We start from the raw sequence: 12,786 nt of genomic DNA, 5'->3' as shown, positions 1-12,786 counted from the left end.
TCTTTCAAAATACCTTCTGTATCTCTCTTCAGCCTATATGAGTGATAATATTTCTAAATTCCTGCTAGAGCTTATAAAAAAGGAGCAGTATTTCTCACATAAAATATTGCTTATTATTGCTAGTTACTTTATAAGATGCCACACAGACTTTACTTTGCATAAAGAATACAAGAATCAAACTCCTCTAGGTTATTACATATCAGAACATTAAAAAAGTTAAGGCCAGTAGGATATAACCATATGATATTACTGGTCCTTTCAAAGGAAACTAAGAAAGACCCAAGAAGTATTAACCATTAGACATATCATAATCACTTTTTTTAAGTGCTAGTTTTTTCTTTTTGAAAACTGTTTGGTCAGCTTCGGGTCTAAAAGCACAAAATATATACTTAGAGAGCCATGCTATTGAGAAAATGTTCAAAGTAAATATTCCAAATTTGGGTTATTTTATGTTATTCTGTATATGTAACTTTATGGCCATTGATTGCTGGTTTTAAGCACAAATCCAACAGAATATCATTTCTGTACATGTCCACAAATAATAATGCACAGAAATGAACACTGAAGTGACTGGATACTGCACAAGCACAGACTTTCTTGAAAACTGATCTTCAGTTCTAAAATTATTGGGAAGTCAAGAACAAAAAAAAATCCATTTGGTTGAACTGGAAAATGCATCTAATTTTGCATGATATTAATAGCTTCAAGCTATGCAATTGCCATTTCAACAACATTCAATCAAGTCAACATACAACATTCAATCAAGTCAACATACTGCGATGCAACACAGCTGGTAGTGAAGCATTGTAGACTTACTACAGGCCTTGAAAAGTGGAATTATTCTCCTCTTCCTCAGAAAGCACTGGAAGAAGGAAGAGTGCACATTTTCTAACAACAAAGGCAACAGATAGGACTGAACAACAAGACTAAGTTCTTTACAGTCACGTTTACATAGTTATATTCTTTGGTTAGGGAGATTTTGTCCAGGGTTAAAATTTGAACCCAGACTGAAATTAACTATAAATCTCTGCTCCTAAGTTTTTTTCTTTTTTTTGTGGTATAACAAATACATCATAGAAAAATAGTAATAATTATTATATATCCTAATTTTCTACAGTTGGCTTTTGGTTGGCTCAACACAGGGAAGACCAATACCTGACACTTACTAGAGGGAAACGAACTAAGGGTTTGCCAGCAGCAAAAATCCCAGATGACAACAAAGAAAAAGATGACAACAAACAAAATTACTGTTAAAGGAAAAAAAGTGTGCTGAAGCACCTTCTTCAAATAACACAAGGCTTTCATGACTTTTTGGGTCTTTTTTAATTAAAGGCTGTTGTGAGTTATATAACATATACATTCCCATAGTATGAATCATTCCTCAAAAATCAGACTTTATTTTTTTTAATTTTTATAAAGAAAGAAGGAAAGACTAAAAAAGTGAAAATATGTATCAGTAAGCACCAGCTGGCTATCTGATTCATCACAAACTTAAGAAAGACGAGAAATCATAGCAAGTAAAAGCACTGAAAATAACACAGAAATAACGTACACCATTGTGAGTATCAGTAGATATCAGAAAAAGAGTCAACACATACATTGGAAGGGGACTGAAATGAGGTCCAATTTGCCAAACAAACAAACAAACAACCCACAATTTTTTAATCCTAAAAGTGAAGACACTTTCTATTATCCAAGCATATTTTTTCATGTCCATTGCAACGTCTGAGGTAACTTATTTTGAAAAAAAGTTTTTTAGTTATTGGCTTCTACATTTTATCTAGCCAGGATGTAAATTTTCTTTTACATATTCAACCTAAACCCTATTTAGATATAAAGTTTATAACTTGATACAGACAAAGAGATGCAGCAGAAACAATGAAGGAGTCTACAAGATACATTTATAATCCAGTGATGGATTTTTAGCTCACAAAAATCCAAATAAAGATTGGCTTGGGATAGTTTATATGTACGTTGAAGAATATTTTAAATAAGAATAGGAATTTGGTTCAGCTAGGAGGAGGGAAATAACTGATATGATTACGGGTGACGGGGGGAGGGGTAGAAGCAAACGAATCCTCAGGTGGCCCAGTGTCCTGAAAAAATAGGCCTGCGCTGATGTGAGCTTGGTGGTCCAAAGCTTCATGGGGGAAAGATTTCTTTATTTGGGCCCACCCAAAAATAATATTTAGGTTCAGGAGATGGCAACATATGAGAAACATCCTCTTTTAGGTACTGCATGATTCTTGCCTGTTTTTTTTTTTTTTTTTAATTATTATTAAAAATCACTTTTAAACTTAGCCAAACAGGCTCCGTTTCCCTATTGGGAACTTCTTCTGGGAACTCATGAAGCTGTCATGTAATAAAAATTAATCTTAAAAAGAGACACTAGAGAAATATAAACCTTTAAGGACAGACAGTATGTGGGTAGGTATCATGTAAATAAATACATAAATCTCTAGCACTACTCCATCAGAGCACTTTATTTGAATCAAAAGAATAATTAAAATGAGCCTTTAATCAGAGACCAGGATCTATGTAAAAAGTGATGTGATGGTTTGAAATCCAAGCAATCCAATCGTTTTTATTTATGACAGTAATCCTTAAAGCTCTTGGTATACTCTAAAGATTTCCTATGTTAGATTCAAATGATACTTTCACATAAAATTTGAAGAGTCATCATCAGGTAGTCATATGTGTAACTATCTGACATGAAAGCTCAGTTTTTGAGATTCACTGAAAAAACTGGGTTCAGTTTGCATGTAAGATACCATGAATTATAAGCACAATATGGCCATTAGGTTAACCATTCCACTGTCTGTGCAGAAGTGTCTATTTGAACTGGAAACAGGCAAACATACATTAGTCAAAGACTCCTTAAAATCCGACCTTAGAAATATCGAAACTTATAGGATGTTAGGCTTAAAATATTTTTCTTAGATTTACCAAACATTTAATTTCCAAAAATACTCTGACTGACCTGTTTAATATTCTTGGATACTGGACTTGGAACAATACAATCATCGCTGTCAGTTATTATTGATTCAACGGCATCATTTGCCTGTCTATCATCTTGATCTGCTAAAACATGAACATTTGTTGAGAAACCTGATAGCAATATATTAGCTTTTCTAACAAACATAAAACAACAGTGCCAGGTAGATCTTCCTTTCCTTGCAGATGATAACATTGGCAAATCAATGACCTTTAAAGTGTTCTAAAGAGTCTTTTTTCTTGGTTTCCTAAAAATCCTAATGTTTCCCAGAGGAAAGGTGATGAGTGCAATGATACAAGTCTCTCAGATGAACTGCAGTACAGACAATGATCAGCTTTATATAAGAGCATGGACTGAATTTGTGGATTTCTTCTAGTTAGGTTTAACATCATGCACATATAAAGAAGAGAGTATTCTTTTCTTTTTTTAAATAAATTGGTCTTCATGCAGATGGACTATTTTCTAAAGCATTCAGGTCTCTCTTTTCTGGAATAAAATTACTTACAAACACAACAGGGAGTCATGTTTTTCAAGTTTTACTAACAAAGAATTTTTGTGCAGAGTCTGCAAACAAGTGAATGTAAAATGCTAGCATCCTATTTGTGCCCCCCCCCCTTTTTTTTTAATAGTATCAAGGATTCAGTTTATTTCCATGATGCAAAGTTTAAACTCAGAGGTAGAACAGGATGACCTGGCTTTTATAACCTTTAGGTAAATCTGTTTCTAACAACTTTATGTCACATACGTGATATGACATACTACCCTCTCACTGTCTGAAAGGATCTCTGATGTCAGCATTGGCTGTTATCTGCAGACAAAAGGAGAATACTCATTAAAATAGTCTTTGTAACAGCATAGTTCTAAGGAAGAATATAAAGACATTTAAAATAGAAGCCAGGTTTCCTTTAATATTTAATGAATCTAGGTCAGATACCAGATTTTTGCATTCAATTACCATGCAGTTTCCATTTGGGCTGAAAATAACACCTACATACCCACCACCTAGCTTCAGCTATAAAGTACACCAGAATATCATTTCTGTCATGAAGCTTCTCATAATGAGGCAGCTCCCACTGCTAGGAAGAAATGCTTAAAAAATGGAAAGAGACATAGATTTATTAAGGAAATAGTTACTTATTCTTAAAAATGCATTCTACCTTCTGGTTCCAATTCTTCAGTTATTTCTGTTTCATCTCCAGAGGTACCTGAGCTTTGGTCAGCCAGCTGTCCCTCAGACAGATGGGAGAGGTCATCTTTTTCCTGTTGACTTTCTTCAGCAATCTCCTTCACCTTATCACCTGCCGGGCTTTCTTGTTTAACCTCACATACCACATGCAATACAAAAACAGATAAACTTATAGCCTTTATAACACTCCTTTAATAGTAGAATTATGGCTCATGTTCATTATATCTAGTCTTTTAAACAGTTATGCTGTTGATGCAGTGTAGGAGGCAATGAGAAGCTGATCAGTTTTCAACTGCCATAACAAATAATAGACACAGTAAAAAGACAAATATCTAACGATGTACATTTGCTAAAACATAATTTTTATAATCATTTGGTACCTGTCAGCATATACACAGGCTCTTAGATTTCCAAACATACATTTGCATTTCAGCTCTTACAGTTCTAAAATACTCATTTTCCAAAAAATCTTACTCAGTTGGCAATTTTATAACTTAGCTTATACAATATTTTCTGTTTCCAAAGCAAACTGAAATCATATAAAAAAGAAACAGCTTTGCAGTTATATGCTGAACACTACAAGCATGTCATCTAATGTAAAAGAACTTCTGTGCATAATTTACTTTGAGGTAAATCAAAGTAAATCTTATTCCCTTCTTTCACTTGAAGTACAATTACATATAATAATACCTCATCAGCAGATATAACATTAGAGACATGGCATCTCTCATGGAAATTTGCTAGAAAATTATGTACAACCTATATTAAATAATTCTCTAGGAATGAATTTTCCAGAGTTAGGAACACTAAGGCCTCATCTCCCCCTCTAAGAATATATGAGAGAACTTTCAGTTGTCTACAGAACATCCAGGTTTTCCAAAACTGTTTTATACTTAGACCAGATTATTCCCTGAATAGTTATTTTAAATTGCTCTAAGACATTTGGAACCATACATGGAATAGTCAAAACAGTGAAGTGCCTTCTATAAATGAAGTTCATCCTGGAAGTTTTCAAATGGTAGACAACAGGCTTTATGTCTCTTATACTCCTCCCTGGCATAGACAATGTGTCATAACTCAGCCATGGTGTATTCTAGACAATGCTTGGCCATTGCTGATAAATAATTGTTTCAGTGACAGAACTGCATTTTTGTGGACAAAATTTTCACAGAAAGAACACTTTTTGATTAATCTACTTGGCCAATACCACCCAATGTGGTGGAAGGGAGACAGCTTTTTAATGAAAGCCCAAAATGAGCTTTAAAAAATAAAAGTGAAAGGAAGATAAGGGCCAGTGAATAACGGTTCTGTTACACCACTAGAATTTACAGTCTGACAATCTGCCACAACAGCTTAAGGTCCCAACCAATTGCAATATTACAAATAACAATATTTGATACTTTTCTTCTCCTCGGAATACTACATATTTAGCAAATATTCCAAAGTTAGTGCATTCTTCTTCATTCCCTTTCCCCATCCCTTATATAATAATTTTTAGAGGGAGGACAGAATAAACTTCAACTGAATGCAGAAAGAAGTAAGTAGAGATATTCCTGCCTACTAACCAAAAGACAAGAATATCATCCCAAGGAGTCACTCTTTTTTCTACATATTTCAGGGATGTTTTTGAGATCTCATTCAATCATAGTTTTGTATTTAATGCATGACTCTGAAGACACATCATATAGCTAGAATTCAAATACACTATTGAAAGCCACAAAAACTGAATAATCTCATATCATACCTCTGAAACACTTGGAACTGTTGAAGCCTTAATCTTCTGTGCTAGTTCCTTGTCATTTTCAACAGTAACAGAGCCCTAAATTATGGGTAAAATAAGGGAAGCATTTAATATAAACTACACGATTAACACACAAAAGTAGTTATGAATTTACTAGCAGAGGAACATTTGGACAGGAAATTATGGCCTCTTTTGCTTCCCTGCATTAGCTTCTGCTCTCTGCTAGAGCTTCCACCCATGAGGCTGGACAATTCTTAGTGTGGCTGCTTTGGGCCCTAATGTGTGTCAAACCATTTATCACACTTTTTAGTGAGTTTCCCTTTTCCAAAACAACTACTTGCTTTTGCATGTGGTCCATTAATATCCAAGAACTAGATTCTCTGCTATTCAGAAAATGAAACACACTGTTCCTGTTCATTTTTGGTTTTAATCTGTTAAGCTTCTAATTTTCTTGCATGGACACTTTTGTAATGTCAACAGAAGACTTAGACTTCAGAGAAACCCCAGCTATTTCATTATTAATTATTAATAACACTTTTGTCTGTACCCAGACAATGAGGCTTGGATTTTGAAAGCAGCTAAAGGAGCTGACTGCCCAGTACTGAATGACTTCAAAGGAGACAGAAGAGCTAACTCTCTCCCTTTGAAAAACATAGTTTATGAAAAATTATCAAATTTTGAGAGGTCACTCTATGGACAACTGAAGATATGAGGTGCTATGTCTGTAAGTATATGGCTAACATTTCAGTTTTCCATATGTAACCTTTCAAAAGATTTGATTTCACTGATATTTCAATTTTTTAAAAATTAAAAATTACAAGAGATTGATTTTATTCCTATTTACAGTCCATACTGTGCAGTTCAAAACAAAGTTCTAATCATGGTAAACTAGGCAATAGCAGAAAGAGCTGTGGAGTGAAAGCTGATGTTGCATTTCCAAAAAGAAATTTAATCAAGGCATTTACAAATGGAAAAAATGGGGAAAAAAAAATCACAGATAGTTTTTACTTAATTAATGCAATACATTATGATTAACTAATAACAATACTCATAACTAATAGCCCTTTATAATTAGGTGTTAAGGTATCCATTTTAATTTACTGGATTTAATTAAAAAAGTAAATACAGTCTATTCTCAATTATCTGAAGGCAATTTATGTAAGATCAAATAAAAATTTACACCACAGAGAAGAAGTACTTGAGCTAGTTCCATGCAGAGCCATCTAGAGTCTAGAAGGATGTACACATGATAGTGCAGCCCAGGTCTAGAAGTATTATAACGGTTTCCACAGAGCTTGTCATCTCAGCTGATAACCCTTGTGGACTCTGAACCATGTCAAATTGTGTATCTCATTGCCACAACACTTAGGATCTGTGTGGATCAAGCTGGTTTCTGTAGAGCCATTTAGAGGTCTGTGCAGGTGGCACACAGTACAAAGCCACTTTAATTAATAACCCAGGGAGATGGGTAACACAGTGCAGAGACAGTTAATTGGCCCTGTTGGAAGCAACCTTAAGTCCATGAAAGCTGAAGCTAGTAAACTGTGGTGGACAGCAAGCAATTCAGAGGGAGTCACACAGATATCCTTGTGTTGTGCTCTCCAATCTATATGCAGTACTATGCTATCATTCATTGCCCGGGACATCCCAGTCTTTTGTTGCTTAAATAACGAGTGTTCACTAATAGTTTTACAGGTTGTCCACAGTGTGACATAAACAGTCTTTCTTGCTTCAACATGCATAAGCAAAATACTTAAAACTTACTCTCCTGTGTAATGAACTGACATCCAGAAAAGATACTTTCTTGTCTGCTTGAGCTGCACGCTGCCTTGGCTTAGGTGTTGGTATCTATAATATACAAATAGAGTTAAAGACCATTTATTGCTGTATTCTAATCACCTTATTTTACCGTAAATTCTGAAGGACCCTAATTTTTCTTGTAGCCAAATGTAATTATACTAAACTTAGATATCGTCAATTCTAAACAGGCAAGATTATGTAAATTTTGTCTGAATCGGCAGCCATGCAAAATGGAGATAACTTTCAGAATAAAGCCACAAACAGGTGTAACAGACTACAGCATCCATGGAATGCAATGGGAGTTCTAGGTGAAAAATAACTGCAGGATTGAACTCAAATAGCATCATATATCTGGCAGAATGATTTATTATTGTTATACATGGAATGCTTAATTCTTTTTCTTGTTCTGTAGGCTTACCGTATTTTTGACACCATCCCCTTCATCCTTTTGGGAAATGTTGACATAGAAACAGTAAGAGACTGGTAATAGTTGCAAAATTAACAAAATGGCCTAGAAATATTTCTGTCTTGATGTTACAATACAAAGGAGAAAAAATAAACAAGAAGTGGCTTATTGCTTTTCATGCTTTACTCTCTTGATGAAGGTAGAAATTCTCCTTCACTTCCATTGATTTTTATGCACAATAATTTCCTTATTCTACTTTTTATTTATGAGTTTGTTTATGAATGATTTTAAGAAACTAATTTGGATATCTTAGCACCATGCTCCAGGCAACAAAATAACAAGGGGCGTGGCGCAGACACATGTGACTACACAGGGCTTGGGTCTAGCTGCTTGAGAATTCTTTTGGCCCAAAGTTATCCCTACTGACTGAGTTCTGACCAAGTTTCTAAGAGACCACAGATATAATAGGTGGCTGACTTCATGACTGTCACAAATTTCAACCTCAGATCTACTACAAACCTACGACTACTTCATTTTAAAGAGGACAGCTGCACTGAAAACAGAATTAAGAAGCATTAATTTCATAAGGAAGATACTTAATGTCTGTTATTTCTCTTCTCTTTTCCCCACTGCCCTTTTGCTAACCAGTTACCTACCATTACAGAAGACCTTTGTAGGTTATGGACACAGGAAAAATTCCACTTCCGAAAGGAAATTCAAGATGGTGGTTATATGAAGTATTTGTACTAAGCATTATTTTACAGTAAGGACAAATTCTAGTCGTCAGGGAAGAACTCAATGACCTGATGTAATATGTCTTTTGTATCTCTTAACTTCTGTGAGTTTGTTAAATCACTTACTGTCATTGATGAAGTAAAAGAAGGAGACAGGGCTGGAGCCTGCACTTCCTCCTCCTCCAGTAATTGAGTTACCATTGATTTCTCATTTTGAATGTAATTTACTAAGTCTGCAGCCACTGCTGACCCACTTGGTGGTAAATAGACAAACTTCCATTTCAACTCAACTCTGATAGTACCAGTAGCACATCTTTCAGAATCTGTTAGTTCAAAAGTACCTGAAAGCAAAATGCAAATCTTATCTAAGTACCTTATTTTAGACATACACAATAAATGCAATACAGATCAGAATGTGTGTCAAGAATTAAATGACTTAATAGCTGTAATTTTAGAAGCCAAATAATGTCAAAACATTACCTTTTGTAGTTCCAAATATCACAGAGGACATTCAGAAATGTAGGATTTAGAAGGAATGTCACGGTTAACAGGTATAACTCACTAGATTACTGTGTTCTTTCAAGATATGTTGTTGGTTTCTCAGACAATCCAATACCACACAATTGATCTTTATCGACATCTTTCAATATCTGTCTTAACCAAAACATTTTCTTTTTTTTAGTAACAGTTACTTTTGTTAAAGAAAATTAAATGGGTTTTAAATATCTGTAAGTTGTTAAATCTTTACCAGAGAAGAAATACCTTAAATTCACTTGCAAATTTTCCCCTTTTATCCATTTACGTGGGATCATTATAGACCCATATATATAAATTGTATAAATATCTCATAGCTGACACAGAAATAACTATTACGCAGTTTTATTATAAACACTGTAGCAAGTTTGCAAATGATACCAACTTGTGGGGGGCAGTCCATGCACTGAAGGCAGGGCTGCTCTTCACAGAAAGTGGAAAAAGGGGCAGCAACCCTGGAACGTTCTGTTAGTCCTGTTTTAGTGACCAAAAGAGATATTTGAAGCTCTTTTCTTTCTCTAACATTTGAAGTTTACTCATTATATTAAAGAATCAGTTTCAAGCTCTGACACAGACTGTTCATTAGCCATGACTTAAGTAACACTATGATGCAAAATTTCTTTCCAGGATTTCACTGGAGTTTAAAATTCTGTCAAACTAGAACCATAGATGATAGGTAAGGGTTTTTCTTTGTTTTGGTTCTTAAAGAGATTTAAAGAGATATGCAAAAGGAGATAAGGATTTTGTTAGCCTTAAAAAGGTCAAATTCTTACCTGAGATGCATCTGTCATGTGCTAAAGAAATTAGCGGTACATTGGCTTTTCCTAAATAACCACCTTCTTCTGGTTCACCATCATCAAATACATAAAATGTTAAGGATTCTGATTTTAGGTATCGGTCTAAATCTGCATTCATTGGCACTTGAAAACACATATGGTCATCTATTTGTGGGTTGTTGCTGCTAGGAATGATGGGAGTATCGTGGTCTGCAAAATCAAAGAACTTGTAGACAACATAAGGATTTGGCTGAAGATGTTTTTTCCTGGACTGTAGACTGTTACAACATTTTATTGTAATGTAGAGTTCATTTAAATTGCCATCTGTTGAAGTGCTGACTTGGGCAGTTCTGAGTATCTGCTGCATTAAACGAAAAAGAAGTTAAATTAAAAACATTAGAATTCTTATGTTGCTGCACTCTAAGAACTATATAAATAGAAAAAATAACTGATTGCTTGAATGACACTCCAACTACTGTTTAACTTCTTGCATCAAAATGTTACTTGTTCTATAAATTCAGCTACATCTCTCTTTGGTTGTAGGTATAAAGAAATAAGAGGTTAATCCTTTCCCGTCTGTGATCAGCTTTATTCTCCTAAAACTTTATTGTCCACTTGTCATTTGATTACCTACAAAATAGTGAAGATCACAGTTTTAAGTGATTCACATCTAGTGCCACTTTCAAATTAAAGATTCTGATCTTGACAGCTATTCTGTATCAAGATATAATTTTTATAACTGTAGTCCCTTTTATATATTTTTTCAATAATTAAATTGTACTGCAAATTAATTTGACTCAGTATTTTCTTTTTCCAAAACCTTTACATACACAAATAAATTCCAAAAACAGAAATTAGCATGTAAATAGTAAGAATAAATGTTTAAAGTAGATAACAAACTCAATGATTTCAAAAATTTTATCAATTACCTATCATCATGGCCTGTATGTACTGTGGAACCCAAAGACAGCATACTGGGAAATTCATTTTAATAAAAACGGAAGAGTAACAAGAAAACAAATAATAGAGCTATCTTTATATTGGTTTCAAAAGTTTCTACTTTTTTTATTACAATATGTCACAGGTACTTTCATTCATTGTACATAATTATCCTGCCAGTATTCTAGCAATGTTCTGTCTTTTGGTATCTGGGGAAATGTGCATCAATTTGATTTTGTATGATAAAAAATTAAATATTTTGATTAAATAATCCAAACTGAAATAGTTAACAAGAAAGCCAAACATGGGTTTAAGATTAACTACTTAATATGCAACCTTAAGTCTACATTTCAAGCTACGTACAGAACTGGAACAAATTCATTGTAGCAGTTTGCACACAATTCACGTTTCCATGATTTCTAAAACCACACAGGACAGAAAGTTTTTTTATACATTTAGCTAGGGAAAGCTTAAATTTTGGAACACACAACTGAAGCTACTTTTGCAGCTGCAGACAGACAGAACTTTTAACATAATGTAACCATCTGTGCTATAGATATATGACTTTCAGTTTCTGCCATGAAATATTTCCGAAAACTGCAGTGTTTCAGACAGCTCTGTAGAAGCTGTTCTTCATTTCTCTCATTTTTCTGACTTTATTTCCTCCTATATAATCAGTATATTTTATCTACTGTGTTTGAACCTGGAATTTTACAATAATTACAATAAAACTCTTTCTTCCACATGCCTTACCCTTCAACTTTGGCATTTAACAGCTGCCAGAATTTACCAGTTAGTTAAAAATCACCTTTGATTCTTTTAAAATCAGATTTAAAATAAATATTACAATATTAGCAACCACTAAGTTACTCTGAAAATACCTGCACTGACCTATAATAGAATTCATGCACCAAATATACTTCTCAGATTACATTATAGTATAAACTGAAATTCTGGTATAATATAAGCTTATACCGTGGGATAATATAAAACATTAAAGTTACTCCAGGTTTACAGTTATTTAGGCTGGAATAAATAACAAAATGACATGTTAGAAGGTCTACAGCACTTGAATTTATACAGTTAAGCTCGGTTGTTTTAATCTCCTAAGGCAATTATTCAAGATATCCAAATTTCTCTTCTTTTTCTGTCTGTGAATATGGTTTAAGCACGATTATACAGTGAGTTATAGCAACAGAATCCCACCTCCATCTAAGAAAAGGAAAAGTGAAATAATATGACCTTCATACCCAAACTTTAAGAACTTTGAAACCTTTCTTAAAAATGACTCAACCTATAATAGTAATCTGACACTGAGTTGGTTCAACATTCCTGTGTATTGTACTAGAGCAAAGTGTTAACAAAATCTGACACTTACAGGTTAAGTAAATTAAATATATTAATCACATAATTATTTCAAATTTTCAGGCCACAAAGTTATTGACAATTTCAGTAAAAATTAGTAACTGGTTTAAGACTTAGTCTCTTTAGCAAAGCTATGATTCAGCTGGTTCTTGAACTCTTTATATGATAAAAATGTCACTCAACTGATATTTTTCCATTCAAGAAATTTTAAGCTCCTTAACCTTGACTACATAAAGAGTTGAAGTAAATTATTTGAACTGAAAAAGTAATTTTCAATAGTTTATTCCATCAAAACTATTAAGTACAAAAC

The 12,786-nt window shown here is 33.8% G+C and overlaps 1 protein-coding gene across 11 annotated transcripts in view; it reads right to left on the bottom strand.

Moving 5' to 3' along the window:
- Positions 1 to 12,786, bottom strand: part of RPGRIP1L (RPGRIP1 like) — an 88,644-nt gene that overhangs the window by 29,155 nt on the left and 46,703 nt on the right. For 7 of the 11 annotated variants that reach the window (XM_026068765.1, XM_026068773.1, XM_026068771.1 and 4 more), the window contains 6 exons: positions 10,170 to 10,533; positions 8,989 to 9,203; positions 7,687 to 7,770; positions 5,926 to 6,000; positions 4,153 to 4,315; positions 2,981 to 3,081 (listed from right to left, as the gene is read on the bottom strand). In XM_026068765.1, the coding sequence (XP_025924550.1) occupies positions 2,981 to 3,081; positions 4,153 to 4,315; positions 5,926 to 6,000; positions 7,687 to 7,770; positions 8,989 to 9,203; positions 10,170 to 10,533 (1,002 nt within the window). Of the gene's footprint in view, positions 1 to 816; positions 863 to 2,980; positions 3,082 to 4,152; positions 4,316 to 5,925; positions 6,001 to 7,686; positions 7,771 to 8,988; positions 9,204 to 10,169; positions 10,534 to 12,786 lie in introns of all 11 variants that reach the window. The other 4 variants (XM_026068774.1, XM_026068766.1, XM_026068767.1 and 1 more) reach the window with 4 other exon arrangements.

Source organism: Apteryx rowi, unplaced genomic scaffold (assembly GCF_003343035.1).
Source record: "Apteryx rowi isolate R43461 unplaced genomic scaffold, aptRow1 scaffold_28, whole genome shotgun sequence".
NCBI lineage: Eukaryota > Metazoa > Chordata > Aves > Apterygiformes > Apterygidae > Apteryx > Apteryx rowi.
The sequence above is the reverse complement of the archived record's forward strand: the minus strand, read 5'-3'. Positions and strand labels throughout refer to the sequence as shown.